The 20,397-nt window shown below is 32.9% G+C and overlaps 2 protein-coding genes across 2 annotated transcripts; both read left to right on the top strand.

Moving 5' to 3' along the window:
• Positions 1 to 5,128: 5,128 nt before the first annotated feature.
• LOC132617228 (probable membrane metalloprotease ARASP2, chloroplastic) lies at positions 5,129 to 7,160 on the top strand. Its single transcript, XM_060332187.1, has one exon. It carries the CDS (start codon positions 5,259 to 5,261, stop codon positions 6,585 to 6,587), a length of 1,329 nt encoding a protein of 442 aa, XP_060188170.1. The 5' UTR covers positions 5,129 to 5,258; the 3' UTR covers positions 6,588 to 7,160.
• Positions 7,161 to 16,163: 9,003 nt separating this feature from the next.
• LOC132617256 (transcription factor MYB101) lies at positions 16,164 to 19,677 on the top strand. Its single transcript, XM_060332222.1, has 4 exons — positions 16,164 to 16,663; positions 16,821 to 17,154; positions 17,705 to 18,605; positions 19,045 to 19,677. Exons 2-4 carry the CDS (start codon positions 16,837 to 16,839, stop codon positions 19,341 to 19,343), a joined length of 1,518 nt encoding a protein of 505 aa, XP_060188205.1. The 5' UTR covers positions 16,164 to 16,663; positions 16,821 to 16,836; the 3' UTR covers positions 19,344 to 19,677.
• Positions 19,678 to 20,397: the final 720 nt, after the last annotated feature.

Raw genomic sequence — 20,397 nt, 5'->3', positions numbered from 1 at the left:
GAGTTTGGGTAAAAAAGTGGTGAAATAATGAGTTTAATTTTTAGTAAATTTGGCGGCGGGGAGGGTGGTGGACGGCGGTGATAGTGACGGAGAAGAAGAAGGGGAAGTGGTGGAACGATGAAGAAGAAGATTAGGAATTTTATTTTGTTTTTATAAAAAAATAAATAAATTACATGGTAAAATTTAATTTGTATCATATAAAATAAAAGAAAAATTATATATATATATGTGGCATCTATGTGGACAAATAAGGGTTTTTAGTCAGCAATCCGTCAATGATAAAGGCAAATATAACAAGTTTCTTAATATGAACCGAAACTTTAACGGATGACAAATCTAAACTATAAACAATACTCAAAAAATAACTATTACTTCCTCCATCTCATTTTAATAGGAAGATGTTTAATTAAAAACAAAATTTAGCAAAACAAGATATTGATTTATAATTATATATATCAAGATATTTATGACTCTAAAATCATGTCACTAAAACTAAATTTAGAACGTTACTATTATTTTTTAGAACATACTAAAAGGAAAAGTATGTTTGTAAAATGAGATAAACCTAGTAATCCAACCACTAAGAATTATAGTGGCATGAATAAAATATTTTCATTCTTAATTAGAGGTATCGTATTCTAATCTTGAAAATATTTTTTTTTCCTCATTTAATGAGTCTTGTATGGCGTGAATCTCAAACTATTTGGAATTTTAAAGCGAATATCAAGCATATTGGAGGAAAAAAGGAGAAAATTGCAACTTGGTACTACCTAAGCTTTATGGAGAGGTAGTTAAAATTCCCCCAGCAGCCATTTCCCCTGTCAAATGGCTATTATGGTAATTTTACTAATTGAGGCAAACAATATGCCCAGTTGATATTGTGAAGTTTCATAATCCAACTGTGCACACAAATGAGATATGCACTTGACATTGATGTACATATTAAAATATCTCATACTGGTTGCTAGAATAGACTATTATTTTGTTAAATGATCTTTAAGATTAAATTAGTTTGGGAAGTCATATGGGAATTCGAAGGACTATAGGTAATCACAAGATCTGACTTGTTTATTTGGTTAAGGTAACTACTCCGTTAATTCTGAATAAAGAAGTGCACTCAAAATTCTCTAATTCACAAGGAGGGATTAATTCTTCTCAAAATTCTCTAATTCGCAAGGAGGGATTAATTCTTCTCAAAATTCTCTAATTCGCAAGGAGGAATTAATTATTGTAGATGACATGATGTAATTACATTCAGAAAGTGACTACTGTTGATTAGTGTAACTATTTTTTTTTTTCTATAAAAAGATACTTTTATGTTTCAAAGTATATCACAATGAAATAAACAATACATTTTAGATTATATGTACGCTTGAGTTGGTTAAAAAGTTATATGCAGTTGGATCCTCAATGGATTAATTCAGATAAACAAATTATTCTTTGCAAGATGCCGTCTGCATTGTCTCAAATTAATTGTTATATTTTGCTTCTCAAAAGTCAAACTACGTGAATTTTAATCAAGTATGCCCTTAAATTTTTTATAAATGTCATATGTGATCAATTTCACATAATTTAAGAGCATATTTGACCCTTTTCTGTTTATTAATCATTTAATTAGGTCAATTCGTGGGTGTCATTAAAATAAGGACAAATTTGAACCAAGTATTGGATGGTAAGGCATATTTGTGCTAAAGAATTAGCGATAAACATATTTGCTTAATTTGACATAGTTAAAGACTGTAAGGGCATATTTGGCCTTTTCCGTAAAATGTATTTTTTTTTAAATTAAATTGACATGAGAAAATTTGCAATTTGAATAGTTTTAGTATTTTATATATCTAAATTTTAATTGTAAGACATTGATTGATCAAATTTAATTTAACTTTAAATATTACTAGTTAAATTGACTTTCGAACAACAAAATATAATAACTAATTTGGGATGGGTATTTTCTCATTCGGTGTCCGATATTCACATTTGAGCCCGATTATATCGAGATTCGTGCGAAGTAAAGCCCATTTGTGGGAAAAAAGCTCGATGCCAAGAATTTTCCATAGCGAGACTCGAACCCAAAAATCTCTGATTATAGTACGCGCAGCCTCATCCACTGCATCACGATCTGGTGGTTTGTTACAACAAGTCTAACACCATTAGTCCAATCATAATTATTTTGTTTTATAAATTTTTTTGTAAAATTTTCTCAAATAGTTACCTTTTAGCTGCTTCTAACAAGCTATAACTACAAGTTCATTATTTACAATTCGTAACTGGTTTTTTCTATATTTAGGTCCTGGACGCGTCGCATAAATATAGCCAAAATACAGACTAAATACACGGAACTGTTGAGCAAATAATGCCTCTATTTAAGGGAAAAAATCTTTTTCAAACTAAACAGAAATCTGTTTTTAATGTTCCATAAATCACGCAAATCTCATTCTCTTCCATATCTAATCACATATCTCATTCAACATCTAATCATTCACATAAAATTTGAATTCAAAAACTTTCTTCATATTTTTTCCCAAAATATAACTAAAAAAAAAAAACTCTTTTTAATGTTCCATAAATCACGCAAAGCTTGATTTGTTCATCAACTGAATTGCATAGTAACAAGTTGAGATTGTCTCCTGATGCTATGACCATCGGTTTTGTGTTCGTTAATATTCAATGAAATTACATTATTAAAAATCAAAATGTTCGTTACAAAAAATATTAGTTATTGAGTGCAATAAGGTGATATTGAATATTATTTAGTAACTTTAATAAGATGGGAAAACTTGACTCCATAAAAAAACTTTAATCCCTAAGGGTGACTTTTGATTCACTGTATTTTATCTGTATTATGATTGTATTTTTTAGTGTATTCTAATTGATCCGTAAGATTTGAATCGTAATGAATATATTTCACTTGTATTTTGTATGTATTTTAGGAGTGTTAAAATTATTCTTTAATTTTTGAAGTATATTGTACAGAAAAATGAATTTTATGATTCAATAATGAATTCAAGTGTACCGTGAATATATAGAGAAAATGCATAGAACTCTTCCTGGTTCATCAATAAAATATAGTGAAAACATGTAGGAAATACAAACTTGATATTGAAATGCACTTTGTAATTTTTTAGCAGTAACTATACAAGAAAAATATAAATGTAATAAAAATAGAATTCAAATCTACGATTAGGCTATACAACAAGCGGGATCATTACCAAAATACATAAAACTTCTTCTAAAATCTTCATAAAAATAATGTCGCAACAGTGATGTTAAACATCAAAAAAAAAGTTGGAGAAAAAAAAACAACTTAAAACATAAACTGTTTTGTCTACAAATCTACTCCTGAACATCTACTAAAATCACTGCATCATAATCAACGGTAGCCTTGACAGGGTATTGGTGGTTGCTCGTTATCAATAAATGCATTCAGGGTTGCCTTGTCAATTTGCGTCGTATCTCATACGGAGAAACTTTGCATCAATTTCAGCTGGAATGCGTCAAGATTTACTGAAACTTTACATTAACAAAACATGAAAAAATAACAACATAACAAATTAACCACAATAAATAACAACACATTCAAGATATACTGAAAATATACTATAAATATAATGCAAATATATCAATGTCAAATGCATTGTGGTTGTCACTACAACAGTGTGTGACTGTGCTGTAAAAATACACTTCAAATACACTGAATATATACTACAAAATATACTTTGATAAAAAGTAAACACAAATTCAAAATCGCATAAATTTACAAGTAACAAATTAGGTAGAAAAAATATATAACACACAATTAAAAACACAAATTAATTGAAATAATAAAAAATACGACAAAAATATACTTAAAATGTACGCAAAATACAGATATGGTGAATTGAAAAAACAGGAATTAACTGAAGTTCAAAACACAAACTAATTGAAATAATAAAAGATACTACAAAAATATACTTAAAATGTATGCAAAATATAGATCTGGTGAATTGAAAAAAGTGGAATTAACTGAAGTTCATCGAAAAATACGATAAAAATATACTTAAAATGCAAGTAAAATACATAGCTGGTGAAGTGAAAATAGGGTCATTAATAAGAAAAAATACCTCTTGGAGAACATGAACATTTTTACTCTTGTTCAATAACAAAAACTTCAGATTTGTATTCAAAAATTCCAGTGGCCGGCGGTGGAGGGCATCTAGGAACAGTCATGAAGCTCACTGTCAGGAGCAAAAGGAATTCCATAACAAACTCTGAAAACATCTACATAAATCAATTAACTAATGGTGGAATACGTTTTAACCAAAAATAGAAAATCAAAAAACTTAATTAGCATGAAACTAACTTACGGGAGGGATGGAAAATCCATAATGAACTTTGTGAGCACTAACATAAATCACTTAACTAATCACCGAAACCAAAAAACTGACTCCAGCATGGAAGTGATTAGTGAAGATCCATAACATACCTTACAGCACCAAAGAAAAAATACCTCTTGGAGAACATGAACATTTTTACTCTTGTCCAATAACAAAAACTTCAGATTTGTATTCAAAATCCCTAAAAAAAAAAAACCTTTAAACTTCCACTGAATACAAGGAAAGATGAAATCTGTGGCTTAGTAAAGCCCAAAAAGAAACAAAGATGATGAGGGAGAACACAAAAATAATAGAGAATCTTACATATTTTAGGAAATAGAGTTGAATTTTGGCAGTAAAAGGTTGAAATTAATGAGCAGTTAATACAGCGTAAAAAAAGGAAGTGAAAGAAATCAGAAACTGATTTGAAAAGCACAAAATTAGGGGAGATGGAAGTTAGAATCATATATTCAGGAAAAGGGGAGAGAGAGAAAGTGTGCAGCTAAAAAATAGGGATGTGGGGAGTGGTAAGTTAATTAGTAGAAAAGTAGGTAGCTATAAGTTGTAAAAATATAATATTATAGCTACTAAATTTAATTATTAAAAAGTATAGTTATGTTTCATAAATATATAACATAGTAAGTTATGCCAAGTAAAATTTACAATTTTTTTTACTTGTTTTCATGGGGAAATTTCTCCTGGACCGCTGTTGAGTGTTGCGCATGAATAGGGCCCAAAGAAAATAGAAAAGTTGTGGTGTGAGCAGTTTAAACAGATCACACACTTCCCCTCCACATATCCAAATTTGGCAATTATCCATTCCTATCTTCTCTATGCCCCTTATTAACCAAACCCCTCAATTCAAATTTAACCCCTTCAATCCCACAAAATCAACAAAAATAAAACATGATTATAAATCTCCCCTCTTCCTCTCCTTCTTGTTCTCTCTCACAATTAATTAATTCAAAACCAAACATTTCAAGATTCCAACTCAAGACCAAAACTCACTTCTCAAGATCTTTATCTTTTCATTCCAAGAATCAATTTTTACATCAAAAGAACAAATACCAACTTGGTAGAAGAAATAATTTCAAGAGTTTTGCAATTCCAGGACTTGATTTTGGTGGTTTTGAGAGTACACAATCAGTTCTTGAAGCAGTTGGTGTATTAACAGCTATTATTGTAGTTCATGAAAGTGGTCATTTTCTTGCTGCTTCTCTTCAAGGTATTCATGTAAGCAAATTTGCTGTTGGATTTGGTCCAATCTTAGCTAAATTTAATGCTAAAAATGTAGAGTATTCACTTAGAGCATTTCCTCTTGGTGGTTTTGTTGGTTTCCCTGATAATGATCCTGATAGTGATATTCCACCTGATGACAAAAACTTACTTAAAAATAGACCTATATTTGATAGGGTTATTGTTATTTCAGCTGGTGTAATAGCAAATATAATATTTGCTTATGTTATAATATTTACACAAGTGTCGTTAGTTGGATTGCCTGTTCAAGAATCATTTCCAGGGGTTCTTGTACCTGATGTTAGGCCTTTTTCAGCTGCATCTAGAGATGGATTACTTCCTGGTGATGTAATTTTAGGTGTTAATGGAATTAACTTAGGGAAAAGTGGGCCTGGGCCTAGTTTGGTATCTGAAGTTGTTGATGTAATCAAGAAAAGCCCAAAGAGAAATGTGTTGTTGAAAATAGGAAGAGGAGAAGGGAATGTTGATGTTAGAGTTACGCCCGATGAGAATTCGGATGGTACGGGTAGGATTGGTGTTCAGCTCTCGCCGAATTTCAAGATTTCGAAAATTCAGCCGAAGAATATACTCGAGGCGTTTAGCTTCTCTGGAAGAGAGTTTTGGGGTCTTACGTATAATGTTTTGGACAGCTTGAAACAGACGTTTATGAACTTCTCTCAAACGGCTAGTAAGGTATCGGGTCCTGTTGCTATTATAGCTGTTGGTGCCGAAGTTGCAAAGTCGAACGTTGATGGGCTTTATCAATTTGCTGCTGTTCTGAATATCAACCTTGCGGTGATAAATCTCCTTCCTTTGCCGGCTTTGGATGGGGGTACTTTGGCATTGATACTCGTGGAAGCAGCTAGAGGTGGAAAAAAACTTCCTTCAGAAGTAGAGCAAGGGATTATGTCATCTGGAATCATGTTTGTGTTAATTGTTGGACTGGTCCTTCTTGTCCGTGATACTCTGAACCTTGATTTTATCAAGGATATGTTATAAACAGTTGTTCATAATCTGGAAGAATTGATATTGAGAAATTTACAGACAACTTGAACATAGCTCTTCCTTCCAAGACAAACGTTGCAAGGTACTTGACTTCTCATTGATTTCAATTTATTTCAGATACACGGATATTCCTGAACAGTTATGTTGGTATCACTGGCTCAAAAGAGAAACTCCTTGCTCGTTTCACTATACAATGTATATGGAAATTTATACGAGTACAATGTGTTACTTTCATATTCTTACTGTTTGCCACGGAAGCTGAGGAAACGAGGGGAGGAGCTGTTATAAAACTTGGGAAACTGGTCATAAAATTTGGTTATAGGTTTCCTTTTTGTCTAAAGAATCTATTTTAACACAAAGTTGAACTTGGCTTCTCCTGTTTATGTCTCAATTAATATACATGATACAGATTTGTCTTCTTATGTCTCAAGAGATCTCATTTCCTCTCTTCGGGAGAAATGGTTCATTAAGTAGGTAGGTCCATTTTGCGCAAAAGTTAGTATTTTCTTGTAGCCTGTGTATTCTATATTGTACTTTCAACACTCTGACGATCCATGATGAGTCTAATCTCTTATGTACCGGTAGTGATCAAATAAAAATATTGTTAGCTGGAAACAAGGTTGTTACTGCACCTTCAGTCATGTTAATGTCGTAATTCGGGAACAACAAAGGAATTGTATGGTGGGGCTCACAACCAAAGGATGCACGAGCGAAATTGCCACTATCAACTAAGGATTAGACGGATTGAGGATAGAGTTTCTTTTTTATTCCTAGGGTAGTTGGCAAGAGCTATAGCTTCTTATAATGCAGTTAATTCATCGGCAACATAGACCAGGCCAATGGCCCTGCTCCACTTTATACCTTTTTTTTTTAGAAGGATTTGCTCCACTTTATGCTAAGAGAGTGGGGTTGGGTCAACTCCATTATAGGGCTAGTACGCTGAGCTGCTTCAAATTCTGCTGCGCCTGTGCACGAAGCAAGCACGTAATGACTGCGTAAATTTAAAAGAGATAAACTAATGTTACCATAGAGTATATCCTCTACCTCAGCTATGGCAGAGTTTGGACAAGAGTACAAAAGGCGATGCATCCAATTTTTTTGTATGAATCCAAACTTTGATTTCTTAATTCTTTTAAATAATCCAGAAATTCATGACTTGGAGTCAAATTATGTGAATCCTCTATAGTATCTATTTCTGGACTAACAATATTATATTTGCATAATTTGTTTCAAATTTCCTGCTAAATATGTGGGGCTTCTTCCATTCGCAAGCATATAATATTGTTGGTCCAGAAAGACTTATAGAACCTGCATTTCACAGTCTTAGGTATATTCCTATCACATAGCAAGCACTCATGTGGTATCTACATCTACATTACATTATAAGTGAATAGAGACATAAAACTGTATAAGTTGAATTTCTTAGATATGATCTATCTATGCATTTTTAAGCAATCAGTGGTGTATTTTGGGCAACATGTATAAAGGATTAAACACTTCTAGTTGATGTTGGTGAGACTTGCTCTGACATTGAAATGGTGGCGTATGTTGTGTTGATTAGAAATTTATATAAGGGGATTTAAAAAGACACTACAAATTCATACCTAAGATTTGAATTTGTAACCAAAATTAAATTTTGGACCTCCTTTGCCAATATACTAGAAAAAAGTTCATAAAGGAAATTTTATAATAATAAATAAATAAAATAATAATAATAATAAATAATTCTGTATTTAAAGTATAATTTTTCGACGAAGGAGATTCAATTGAAACACTTATGCAGGAGATTTTATAATGGTGGTTTGGGATGTTGATCGCCTCGTTTTTTCTTTAGTCTGAGTTGGTTGGACGATAATTGCATAAAACTTATCCCAAGTCTTTTTCGCTATCTTATACTCCTTCTGTTGTTCGGATAAAAGTCACCAATAATCACTTTTCATTTATGTAACTGAAAATAATAGCAGTCATGAAATTATATTTCAACTTTTGTAGATGAAATTTCAGGACATTATCGTGAAATTGTACTTGAAAAAAATTGAAATCACATGATAATATTATTAGCTATTATTTGAAAGCATGGCCAAAAAATGGTTGTGCCCACTATTTCTATCTGTTGCTTGGCCTCCTTTCCTCATACGACTATTTAATCTATGGATATTAATATCTCTATACAACCCTAAATATTTATTGATATTTTTAACCATCAATTGGATTTAGCAATTAAAGCTCAAAAAGATTAGCATTCGTTAAATATTGAGAAAATGAGACCTCTTGTCCACTTACAAAATAAATAGAAGAAAATGATCTTTTCAGATCTCTTATGTGTAAAATGAAGATCTCTTATGCTATAAAACTAAAAACAAGTCCGTAAAAGACTCTAGTAAACTTCAAGTGCGAATATCTAAAGGAAAAAATTACATTGCTCATAATAATTTCTCAATTGACTGATTGAGATTTTAAAATTAACAAGTATTTTGTTTTCGTTTATAACATAAAAAGTACAAAAAAATGTTTTTTGCCTATTTTGTTTATAACAGCTAAATGATATCTAAACATCAAATGTCAGTATACATACATAACAACACCTCTGATAAGAAATGATACGTTCTATATTTTGATGATTGTCAAGCCGTGAAGAACCAGAGCGAGACCTGGTCTTCTATCTGTTCTCTTTGTACAACTTGTAGTCAATAGTCACAGTTGTAAAGCTGCAACTGTTCCATCTCACTTCTCATGTTTCCCTAGTATATAAGCAATATGTTATAAGGTCTTATGTGAGCCTTGAAAAACCTAATTTCACCATACTGAAGAGCAGTCGACACAAGGTTCTTCAAGTGCTTCCAAGTGCAAAGCTACAACAAACTGCAGGACCTGCTCCTTACAAGTGAAGATTTTTTAGGTCTTTAAGTTTGTTGAGTCTTTGTCTTTTGTTCTATAAATTGCAAACCTACTCTTCTCTAAAGGAAGTTGTTGTATAGGTATTCTGAAATCTCAAAAGTTGCTTGTAGGAAGTTTATCTTCACAAGTTTTTTTGAGTGGTACACTTATCTAGAGGTAGTCAAGGTGTATTAGTTGGTTTGGCTAGAGGTAGTCAAACTTTGTTGAGTGCTTGGTTGGAGGTAGTCAAGAATGTGTAGCTTACAATAGGGTTATTGTAAGGGTGAGAGATTAAGAGGTTAATTCCTAGACTGCAAGAGGTTGTAATCTGAAAGTTGCTCAGTGTAACGGAGTTTGAAATCCTACGTGGTAGGTTGTGGTTTTTAATCCCTTGAGCAAAGAGTTTTCCACGTGAATATCCTGTGCTATTTACTTACTGCACTGCATAAGGGAAATGATAGATAACCAGGTCCCTTCATACATTGTTTTGGTGGACGCATAGCTACTAACAACCTCACTATAGCGGTCATGAAATTTTTGGACAAAACGCTTAGAATTAATGATGATTTACGAGGAAGGTAAATATTATCTAATTTCATGCTCCATATAATATGTATACATTGATAACATTTTTAAGATACACAAAATACATAGTATTCTTCTTCCCGGTAATAGTCATTGAGCATTCAGCTTTTTCCAATTGAATAACAGAGTTGCCACTCGATCCAAAGGATTGAATCCAAGTGTGAGTATTACATAAATTTCACCGTCCTCCTCTTCCTACTCCTTCTCGTTCTTCTCCATTTGATTGAATGGGTGTGAGTAGGCGTGGTTGGAATTAGTTGAAAACACCTAAACAAGGTTATGTACAAAATTTGAGGAAGATTAGAAGTGATAAAGATTTGTTTTAAGTGAAAAATCAGATTTAAAAAATGATTATCCGACATGTGTATGTCACGTTATATATTGAATATACCAATGTAAATCACACATAAATTTTCATGAACTCCACTGAGATGTGTATTTCAGTATATACCACGCAGAAATATTCATGAATTTACACAGACATACATGATACACAAGAGATAAATGGATATGCATTGTAATATATATATATATATATATATATAGTGGGGATACACAGATAGAGTCATCTTCAACTTCGAGTTTCAAATTTGCCTCAAATCATCTCTAAATACCTCCAAAAATGATGGTCAAGCTCCATAAGATAATTCCAACAAAATTCAATATCACCCAATCGAGACAAATTACAAATATGCAAATTAAGAAAATTCAAGCCAAGTTTCAATGGTTTTTCAAATTCGTCTTCAAAATATTGATGATGAGAATTATGGATACTATACAGTTAAACAATCAATATATTTTTTTTTATTGATACCGCCTACTGATATATGGTTATCAATTGAGAGATATGGGTGAGAGATATGGGAAGATGATTTGTGAGAGCGAAAAATTTACTGAAGAGAGAAAATGAGTTTGTAATAGATGAACCTATTTTAAAGGACACTTGTAATGTATGAACCTATTTTTAAAGGACACTTTACTGATTATGCAATACAAAAACTAATAGCCTAAAACATGGGAAATTGCTTGCCAATTCTTTATACTATTGCTATTTTATGTAATTTATGACTTTTATGTTTAATGCCGGTGCTAACTCCCATAAATTTAGGTTGGGTTGTCCTGTCCCAGGCCCGTATATAAAGACTTTTTCTTTCTTTTGGGTCTGGATATACAAACCATTTTTTTTGCGCGGATTGACCTTCTTTTGGGGTGGTCATTAATTTTTGTCCCTCAAATTGCTGGTCTTTATTTTTTTTTCTTCGCTTAAAAGAGTGATCGAAAATACTCCGAGGTTCTAAGTTCGAACCCCTGCTTAGTAAAATAAAATAAAAAATTGCAAGGCAAGGCTTTGGGAAAAGTCTACCTTATGCGGAATAGATTGCCTTAAGGCATAACTAAAAGTCTGTCTTATAAGGCAACTTATGCCGGATCCGGCATAACTAAAAGTCTGTCGTATAAGGCAACATCTGCCAGATCCGGTAGAACTTTAGTTATACCTTAAGGCAACCTATGCCGCATAAGGCAGACTTTTCCAAAAGCCTTGCCTTGTGATTTTTTTTTTAATTTTTATACCTGAGCTGGGGTTTGAACCCAGAACCTCAGGGTATTCTAGGCGAAGGGCAAAAATTAAAGACCAACAATTTGAGGGGCAAAAATTAAAGACCACCCCAAATAAGGGGCATTCCTGTGAATTTCCCTATGCAAACACTTCTCATATTAAGTAAAAAAAATATATACTAGGTAGCTTGTCTTTGCACCGCAATTAATCCGTGCTCGTCTTTTCAAGATTTTTGCACATACACCACTTTAAATATACGGTGTCTGAAATTAGGTTTTGACAAAATGTGAAGTTCATGCATTTCTGCTTAAAGTTCATGCAAAAATGGTTGGACTTCAATCATTTTGGCCTGAACTTTAGCCATATATGACTGAAGTGCTATCGTTTTAATCTGACTTCAGCCGTTTTTATTTGTATTTTAGCCATATATGCATGAATTTCTGACAGAAATTCCGAAATGGTTGTAGTCAACAAAAAATGATTGAATTTCAGTCATATTGTCTGAAGTTAGACTTTGTCAAGTCTAATTTCAGGCACCGTGTATCTAAAGTTGTCCCCAAGTAATTATACGTACAAAAAAATTAAAAAGCTGATACAAATTTAATGGCGACATCAAAATCGGATATCCGAACGCTTCGCCCCCGTGTTAGTGAGATTGCAGTAATCCAATAATCATATTGTAGAAATAAACAACATAATATGTAATAAAGCAGATAAGTCATGCAAATATCACCCAGATTACAATAATTCTGGATTTAATTCAGAGAATGAGATGATGAAATTTCCTTTAATGATAATTAATTCGGTTCAATATTTTCATGTGGATATATCCATCATTAAAAAACTCGTGCATATATACGCCTGTCGTTACGCAAATGGTGCAAATGTAGCATTTTCGCTGACGAGATTATATTCTTTTAAAAATCATTTAACTTATTTTTTAATCAAAAAGTGTCATGCGGCTTTTAAAAAAAAAAGTATACCCTTTTTTTTTAGTAGACTTATATTTTAAAGACACGTGGCAATTGTTTTTTCTAGTGGGTTGTCTGGGTAGTTTAAAGAAGTATCTCGGTGACTTTAAAATAATTAGTCTACCCATTTTTTTAAACAAATCAAACTCGACCCACCAGAAAAAAAAATTAAACTAGGTGATTTTTTTTTTTAAAAAAAAAGTCTACTAAAAAAGCTTCATGGAGAGCAACAAAAGTCCACAACCACCCCCCGCCCTCCGCCCCCACACCCCACACACACACAACAACCCTCAATTGACACCAACGAGTAAAATCTCCTTGTGCTTCTGGACCCCATAGTAACAACAACGAATGTGCTAAACTATTAGCAGGAGTAGAAACCGCGACAGTTAAGAAATTGCAGCCTTCCAAATGGGAACTGGCCAATCCATGGGTATATCATGAAGTTACAAAGATTGTACATGTAAACCATCCCCCTACAACAAAATAGGCACAAGGAAAGAGCAATAGACCGGACCAGCCTACAAAAACGAAACAATCCCTCCATAACTAGTCATCCATAATATCAAATAAATCATTCTCTTTAAACTCTACTAAAAAAAGGGTAGACTTGTTTTTTGGGGAAACTTACATAAACCACTACCTTTTAAGAGCTTTTAACAATCCGTAGCTACATTTTATTTATTTACATTTTGTAGCTAGTTCAAGGCAATTCATTGTATTTGAGTGTAATTTGAATAAACTATTTAGTTGTATCCAACCTTATTTGATGTCGCATGTATTTGAATGCATACAACCTTATTTTCTTTTAGTACATGTGTATTCAAAATGATTGTATTCCAGTTTTTTAAATATACGAAGGAGCTTTGTATTGCAGTGTATTTATATATTAATGTATCCTTTTGTGTTAACTATATTTGAATGTATTCGAGTTCCAATCAGCAAGGTCACCGCCGGACGTCGCAAAGGTTTAATGTATTCGACAATATTTGAGTTGTCGCCGATTAGTATTTCACTACTATAGAGTGTATTCAGGTGTATCAAACAATGATGGGTAAATTTGTATACAAACAAGACAAATTCAGATACATTGTATTTACTCAAAAAAATTGTATACAAACACATGTGTATGGATCAAACACCACATACAATCAAATACATCTAGTTTGCCCAAAAATACAATCAGCTAAATACGTTAAATTTATATTTACACTAAAAAAAATGACGAATACATTCAAATACACTCAGATCTGAGATACAAAAAGGAGAAGTCATGGAATACAATTAAATATACTCAGATCTGAGATACAAAAAGGAGAATGACGAGCAGGTGTATTTGCTCACTTTGAGATTGTCTACACTGCTAAAAAATGAATACAAGCCTCAAATCCAATCCCTCGTAGATTTGTTCGCCGATGGAAGAATTTTCGCGAGTGACTCGACAGTGGCAGTGGCGGATCTCATCGTCGCCGCATTACGGTTCTTATCTTCGGGATCTTTTTCTTCTTCGTCTTCTTCATGTATTGTTTCTTCTTCTACGACATCGTTTTCGTATTCTTCTTGTTCAACATCAGGTTCTTATTTAATGTCTTGTGGTTCTTCAACTTGTTGTTGTATGGATTTGGAAGCTCTGATTTTTCGCTTTATTAGCCATGGTGAATATTGAGGTAGAGAGAACAGAGAGAGTGGAAATTAGCATAACGACAGGGATTAGGGCTACTTATCGGGCGGATTGGACGGATAATTACGCTTAACGGTTCGGCTTAATGGTTATCGACTTTTAAAAGTACTAATCCGCTAGCTAACCTATAAGACATCGGTTGATTCGGTATCAGATTAGCAATTATCGGGCGGTTTATCGGCTGAATCTAAGAGAAAAATGAAAGTTAAAATCACATGTAGTCAAGGAAAAAATACTGATTTACCCAAAAACAAATGGATAGGAATATAACCAAGAAGATTGAAATCTTGGATTCAATATTTGTAACAATAACGTAGCAAGTAGCACCATTTTTCCAAGGAAATTAGCAAACTACAATATAGGAAAATAAGAAGCAGGGAATGGACTAATTGGTAGATTACAAACAACTTTCAGTTGTTGTGGGTAAATTAGGGTTATTTCCTTACTGACTTAAGTGAATAATAGCTATTGTCTTACTGACTTACTGAATGGGCCTGGCCGGCTGGGGCTTAGCTTTAGGTTTATAAATTATAATTATAATACATATTCTATATGTTTAGGGATAAAAATATAAGTATGATAAATTCTTAACAGGTTAACGGTTTATCCGATAAGAAAATTGAGTAACCCTCCCCCCCCCCAGACCGATAACCCGTTAATTATAAAATTTTAATCCATTCCCCAACGGCTAATTCGATAACCCAATACCAATAAGCCAATTTTGCGGTTGGGTTATCGGTAACGGTCGGTTTTGAACAGCCCTAACAGGGGTATATATGACCATTTTTCTAACGAGGGGTATATCTGCTCTAAATCGCAAAGTTGAGGGGTATATCTGCTCTAAATCGCAAAGTTGAGGGGTATATCTGCTCTAAATCGCAAAGTTGAGGGGTATATTTGCACCTTTCCCCATTTTAACATGATATTTTTTCTTAGCAGTCTTTCCGGAGGTGGAGTAAGGATTTGCAGTTTATAGGTTCAAAATTTTAGTTCCCTTGTGAATTACTGGGTTCTGAACTAATAATTCGTACATATTAACTGAATTTCTTAAGACAAATAAAGAATTTGAATCAAAATTACTGAATTCTGCCGGATCCGCGTCCGACACTCTAGCTCTACGTTTGCGTCTTTCATATCAAGATTCTACCAACAAATATGTTATTTACATTTTACAAAAAAATTAACTCTTTTTTTTTTTTTTTTTTTTTTTTTTTTTTTTTTTTTTTTGTATTTAGGTATTAAGAGTGTAGTATTGAACCTATTTTGAATCTCGGGTGCCATTATTTATCATTTTCCAATTCTCTAGTATTGTTTTAAGAGAATTGTGGAATAAAATTGTATCTTGATACACATACAAGAGATTATATAATGGTAATTTGGAATGTTTGATCATATCTACAACAGAATTTTTTTAGTTAAATATTTTCATGCGGATGAAAATGTATACTCAAATTTAAAATCAAATTTTTGTCCTAACTCCTAAATAGTCTTCCTTATCACAGTTCTACGAAGAATACTTTTCAGTTTTCATAGAAAGTTCATTCGATATTGTCTTATATTACATTATATTCAAGTAAATCGCGAAAAAAGGCTGTTACTGTCATTAAAAAAAAACATTTACTTCTTACATCTTCGGTACATCACAAAATTACGTATTATTTTTGTTTTCTCGCCTGGTGTTAGGTATTTGCTTTAGAACCTCGAGTAATTCGAATTCTCATCGCGTAAGACCCATTAGAGAGGGAAGTATTTCATAATAGGTTTTTTCTCTATTTCCGGGATCAAATGCAAGACCTCTCTGATTAAGAATGGAGAAATCCTATCCGCCCATTATAATTCTCTATTAGATGACAAAAAATAAGAAACACCCTCCCTCAAAAAAATAAAATAAAGGAAGAGATAAACCCTACCTATTATCTTGCAAGATTGAAAATGCAAATATTAGACACACTAGTGGAGCTTCATTAAGGTAAGTGAATAAAAGCATGGACCAAGAAGGTGAGCAAAATACTGAAGCATAGAGCTTGCAAGCCGGGACGAAATACAAGCTCACCCTATAAATACTCACCACCTCTCCTTCTCTAGCATCTCACTTCTCTTCGCACACACACACACTCAATTCTCCAACATTTCCTCTTTTCTTCAATTTTCATAAATGCATTTCTCTTATCCACCTCACCCCACCTCCATCTAGTTTCTTGCATCCCAATCACTCCCCAAAACATTTTTAATTTCTCTTCTTGAACTTAGATATCATATATCCCCTCTTCTAATTTGCTCTTTCTCATTTATATCTTTGTCTTCACAAGAAAACAACCACACAAAGAAAAATAAAATAAGAAAAAAGAACAAGGGAATAGAAGTTTTGTTTTTGTTTATCTTCATTCCATAGAGAATTGTGAGTAAGCCCAACAAAGAAAAATTCTAAAAGTTTTTTTTTCTCTTATATTTAAATTAGTCAAGCCAGTGAGAACCAGATGGTTAAAATAAAATAAAAAACGCGATTTTTACGTCTTACCGTAATGTCTTATCCTTTTCTTTTTCTTTTTTTTCAGGAAAAGGGAAGGGTTGATGGCCCCAGATGATAGAGGAATGAAGAACGGGGGAGGAAGAAGTGGAGGAGGAAACAGACATGCTCTAAAGAAAGGGCCATGGACAGCAACGGAGGATGCGATTTTAATGGAGTACGTGAAGAAACAAGGAGAAGGAAATTGGAATGCTGTTCAAAGGAATTCCGGATTGATGAGGTGTGGTAAAAGTTGTAGATTAAGATGGGCTAATCATCTGAGACCTAATCTTAAGAAAGGCGCATTTTCTCCTGAAGAAGAAAGAATTATTATTGAGCTTCATGCTAAACTTGGCAACAAATGGGCTCGCATGGCTGCTCAGGTTCAAATTCTTTCTCTCTTTTTTTCTTGTTCTTTTCGCCTGTGAGAGCAATGAAATTGTTTCTTTGTTATGACATCTATGCCCCCTTCTTTTCTTTTTTTGTCGCTTTGTAGCAAATTAACCATCTTCATGTGCATATATAGGATCTTGTATGTTTCTTTTTTTCTAACCTTGAATTGATTTTTACAAACTAAACTAATCATTTTCCATAAAGGGATTCCTTGGAGAGTTTATTAATTATCTTGTTGATTCATTTATTTTTCGTCTTTCTTTTGGTCTTGTTTTTTTTCCAGAAAAAAGAACATTTCATCAACCTTCGCATGCGTGTAATTTTAGGTTTAAGTTGTTATAAATTGAGTTGTTAAAATTTCTAGATAGGTATTCTACATCTAAATCAAATTCTTATTGGTATGAGTATCATTTATATTGAATCTGAACTTCACTTTAGGCATTGACTTCACTAATTAACTAGTCCCTTTTTGGCTTTAATTTTGATCTAGTTAATGACAAATTGTCTAATTCTATTTGGTGTTTGTTTCATAAATTGCAGCTACCTGGAAGAACAGATAACGAGATAAAAAATTACTGGAACACAAGGCTAAAGAGAAGACAAAGAGCTGGTTTGCCCATATACCCTCAAGAATTACAATCACAAAACCAACAAGAAAATAATCAAACCCAAAGCCTTATTTCTTCACCATATGATCCCCAAAGGGCAACTTACAACAATACTCCCTCTCTTTCCCTTTTGGATATCTTCAATCCTTCAACCATGAAACCTCCTATGACACATCAATTCCCACTTAATAGTAACAACATTTTTCGCGATCCTCCTAAAGGCCTTTCCTTGACAATACCGTCCTCTATGAGAAATTCACAAATTTCGTCACTGCCAACGTCTGTGGCTAATAACAATTTTGGTCACGGCTTGTCCAACTCAATGCCAGTGCCATCATTTCAACAAAATTATCCAAATTTTAGCTTAACAACGAGGCCTTTTATGGGGATTCCTTCGAACCAAAATGGTTTAATCTCCGGTATGGGTATTAATTCTATTGATTACCCCTCAAGGCAATCGTCCATGCCTGTAACGACTGCATCATCATCTGAGAATACAGGCAGTGATTTTGGTTCAAGCGATGCTAATAATTATGCAAATGTTGCTGGATTATCGCGAGGAAATAGTGGATTATTGGAAGATTTGTTGGAGGAGTCTCAGGCTTTGACCCGGCCTATAAAAATCGAAGAGAATAATTATATTGATTTAAAAGAAGAAGCTGATTATAAAGGGAAATCATTGTGGGAAGATTATGGATTTGTGGAAGAAGAGACAGGAGATCAAGATGAAGCCATTTTAACTGAAGAATCAGTTTACAGCTTTGCTCATGGTGGTGATGTCACCTTGAATAACAACTCTGAAAGCTCCAGCCCTGATCCCCATTCATCTTCAGGTAATTAATTAAACTTCGCACTACAAATAAAAAACAGGAATTAGATATGAAATTCGTCGCTAATCTGTCACTAAATAGCCCGTAGCTAATAAGGTTTTTTGATAATTCATCGCCAATTCGTTTTTAAATAGGATTAGCAACGAAGTTTTCAGCGACATAAGTTGTTGGTGGCTTATTTTTGGGATCTTTACACGAATAGTCAGCCGGATTTACTGTTTATTTTTCCTTACCGGTATACATCAATTGTACACTGATTATACTTGATTATACACATATCATACATATATTATACATCTGTCAGCTATAGTTAGCTTAAACGGTTGGGTGAACAGCTATACAACTTAATTTACTGTGTTTTTTTTTTCTTCTTTCTTATAGGAGTATAATAAAATATTTTGGATATGATTATAGTAACTTAAACTTTTTTTGCTTGTTATAGGGATATTCATGAGAAATGAAGTTTCATTACAAGGAATTAATCAAGTGGATGAGGATATAATGTGCCTTCTTGATAATTTTCCGCAAGCTGTACCAGTTCCAGATTGGTATGACGAAACTGATGACAAAAACAATTCAAATGGGAAATCGTCAAATATTGGTACTGATGCTCACAAAGCTGAAAATCAGGCTGAAGATTCTTCCAAGTCACAAGTGGTAATAACAACTTCGTCAGGGCCAAAGAACCATGATTTAGAACTTGGAGGTTGTTGCTGGAACAACATGCCTTCTTTTTGTTAGAATAAAATAAATAAAAGGCATAGATATATACGTAAGAGAATGGCAAAGATTGAGGGATTTTGATGTCACCTCTCTTTCATTTTTTCTCTTTTTTTACCTTAGGTTATTGAGATATAGGTACATTTGATGATAGATTATTTGGTCGTCCTGGATTGTTTGTTGTATTTGGACTATGAATGGTGAGAACTCCTGTTTTGTTGAATAGATTGTCTAGTTTTAGGGTAATCAGTCCAGACAGTTGTTCGTTGGAACAAAATTAATCAAGAATTGTTAAACTTGTTTTTATATTGGTTTGTGAATTGTGATGAATATATCTGGGAAAAGTTAATTCATGTTGTCCATGGAGTTTGGAATTAATGTTTTGTTTTTGGTAAAGCAATTGATTTTGTAGCCTTTGCAAATTTATTTTTAGTTTTGTATTTTTTCACAAGAGATATTTAAGTTTACACATAAGAAATCTGAAAATAACGCACATAAGATCTTTTCAATTTCATTTTTATCTATTCGAATTGTAAAAGCTTATGTTCACTGATTTTCTCCATATAGGTGGAATGCCACGCGGAATTATGTGTATCTGATATGGTGAAGACTTTTTTTAAAAAAAAAAAAAAAAAACTAGCGTTTGGCTGCCATGAAATACTCTTCAAGAAAAACATTTTCCGTAAAGGGAGAAAATAACTTTCAGTATGGGGGAAATCATCTTCTTTTACAGCTACGTCAACATTTAACTTTATATCACTGCTCAAACTATTACTTATTTAATTAGACATTGTTATCGATCTTTAATGCGTACTCAAAAGTTTCATCAAAACTCTACACAATTTTGCTAAAATTAATATTGAACTTTAATAAGTATGTTTTCATGACTCTCCAAGCAAATAAACATCGAATATTTTAAAAAAAAATCTTTTCCATAAATACAATGAAGGGTATTCCCCCTAACTTAGTCGGGAAATTTCTCTATTAAATGTAAATTATATTTAAAAAGAATATATAGTTTTTAGAAATAAAAGGGAGCACCTACTTAGCACAATAAGGATGAGTCATAGAACAA

The sequence above is a fragment of the Lycium barbarum genome, chromosome 11, assembly GCF_019175385.1.
Source record: "Lycium barbarum isolate Lr01 chromosome 11, ASM1917538v2, whole genome shotgun sequence".
Classification (NCBI taxonomy): domain Eukaryota; kingdom Viridiplantae; phylum Streptophyta; class Magnoliopsida; order Solanales; family Solanaceae; genus Lycium; species Lycium barbarum.
Note: the sequence above shows the minus strand (reverse complement) of the source record. Positions and strands in the feature narration are given on the sequence as shown.

Excerpts from the sequence above, each read along its gene's own strand:
- LOC132617228 (XM_060332187.1), top strand. The coding sequence starts at position 5,259 with ATGATTATAAATCTCCCCTCTTCCTCTCCTTCTTGTTCTCTCTCACAA.
- LOC132617256 (XM_060332222.1), top strand. The coding sequence starts at position 16,837 with ATGGCCCCAGATGATAGAGGAATGAAGAACGGGGGAGGAAGAAGTGGA. Across the intron at positions 17,155-17,704 it reads GGGCTCGCATGGCTGCTCAG|CTACCTGGAAGAACAGATAA; the intron begins GTTCAAATTCTT and ends CATAAATTGCAG. Across the intron at positions 18,606-19,044 it reads TGATCCCCATTCATCTTCAG|GGATATTCATGAGAAATGAA; the intron begins GTAATTAATTAA and ends TGCTTGTTATAG.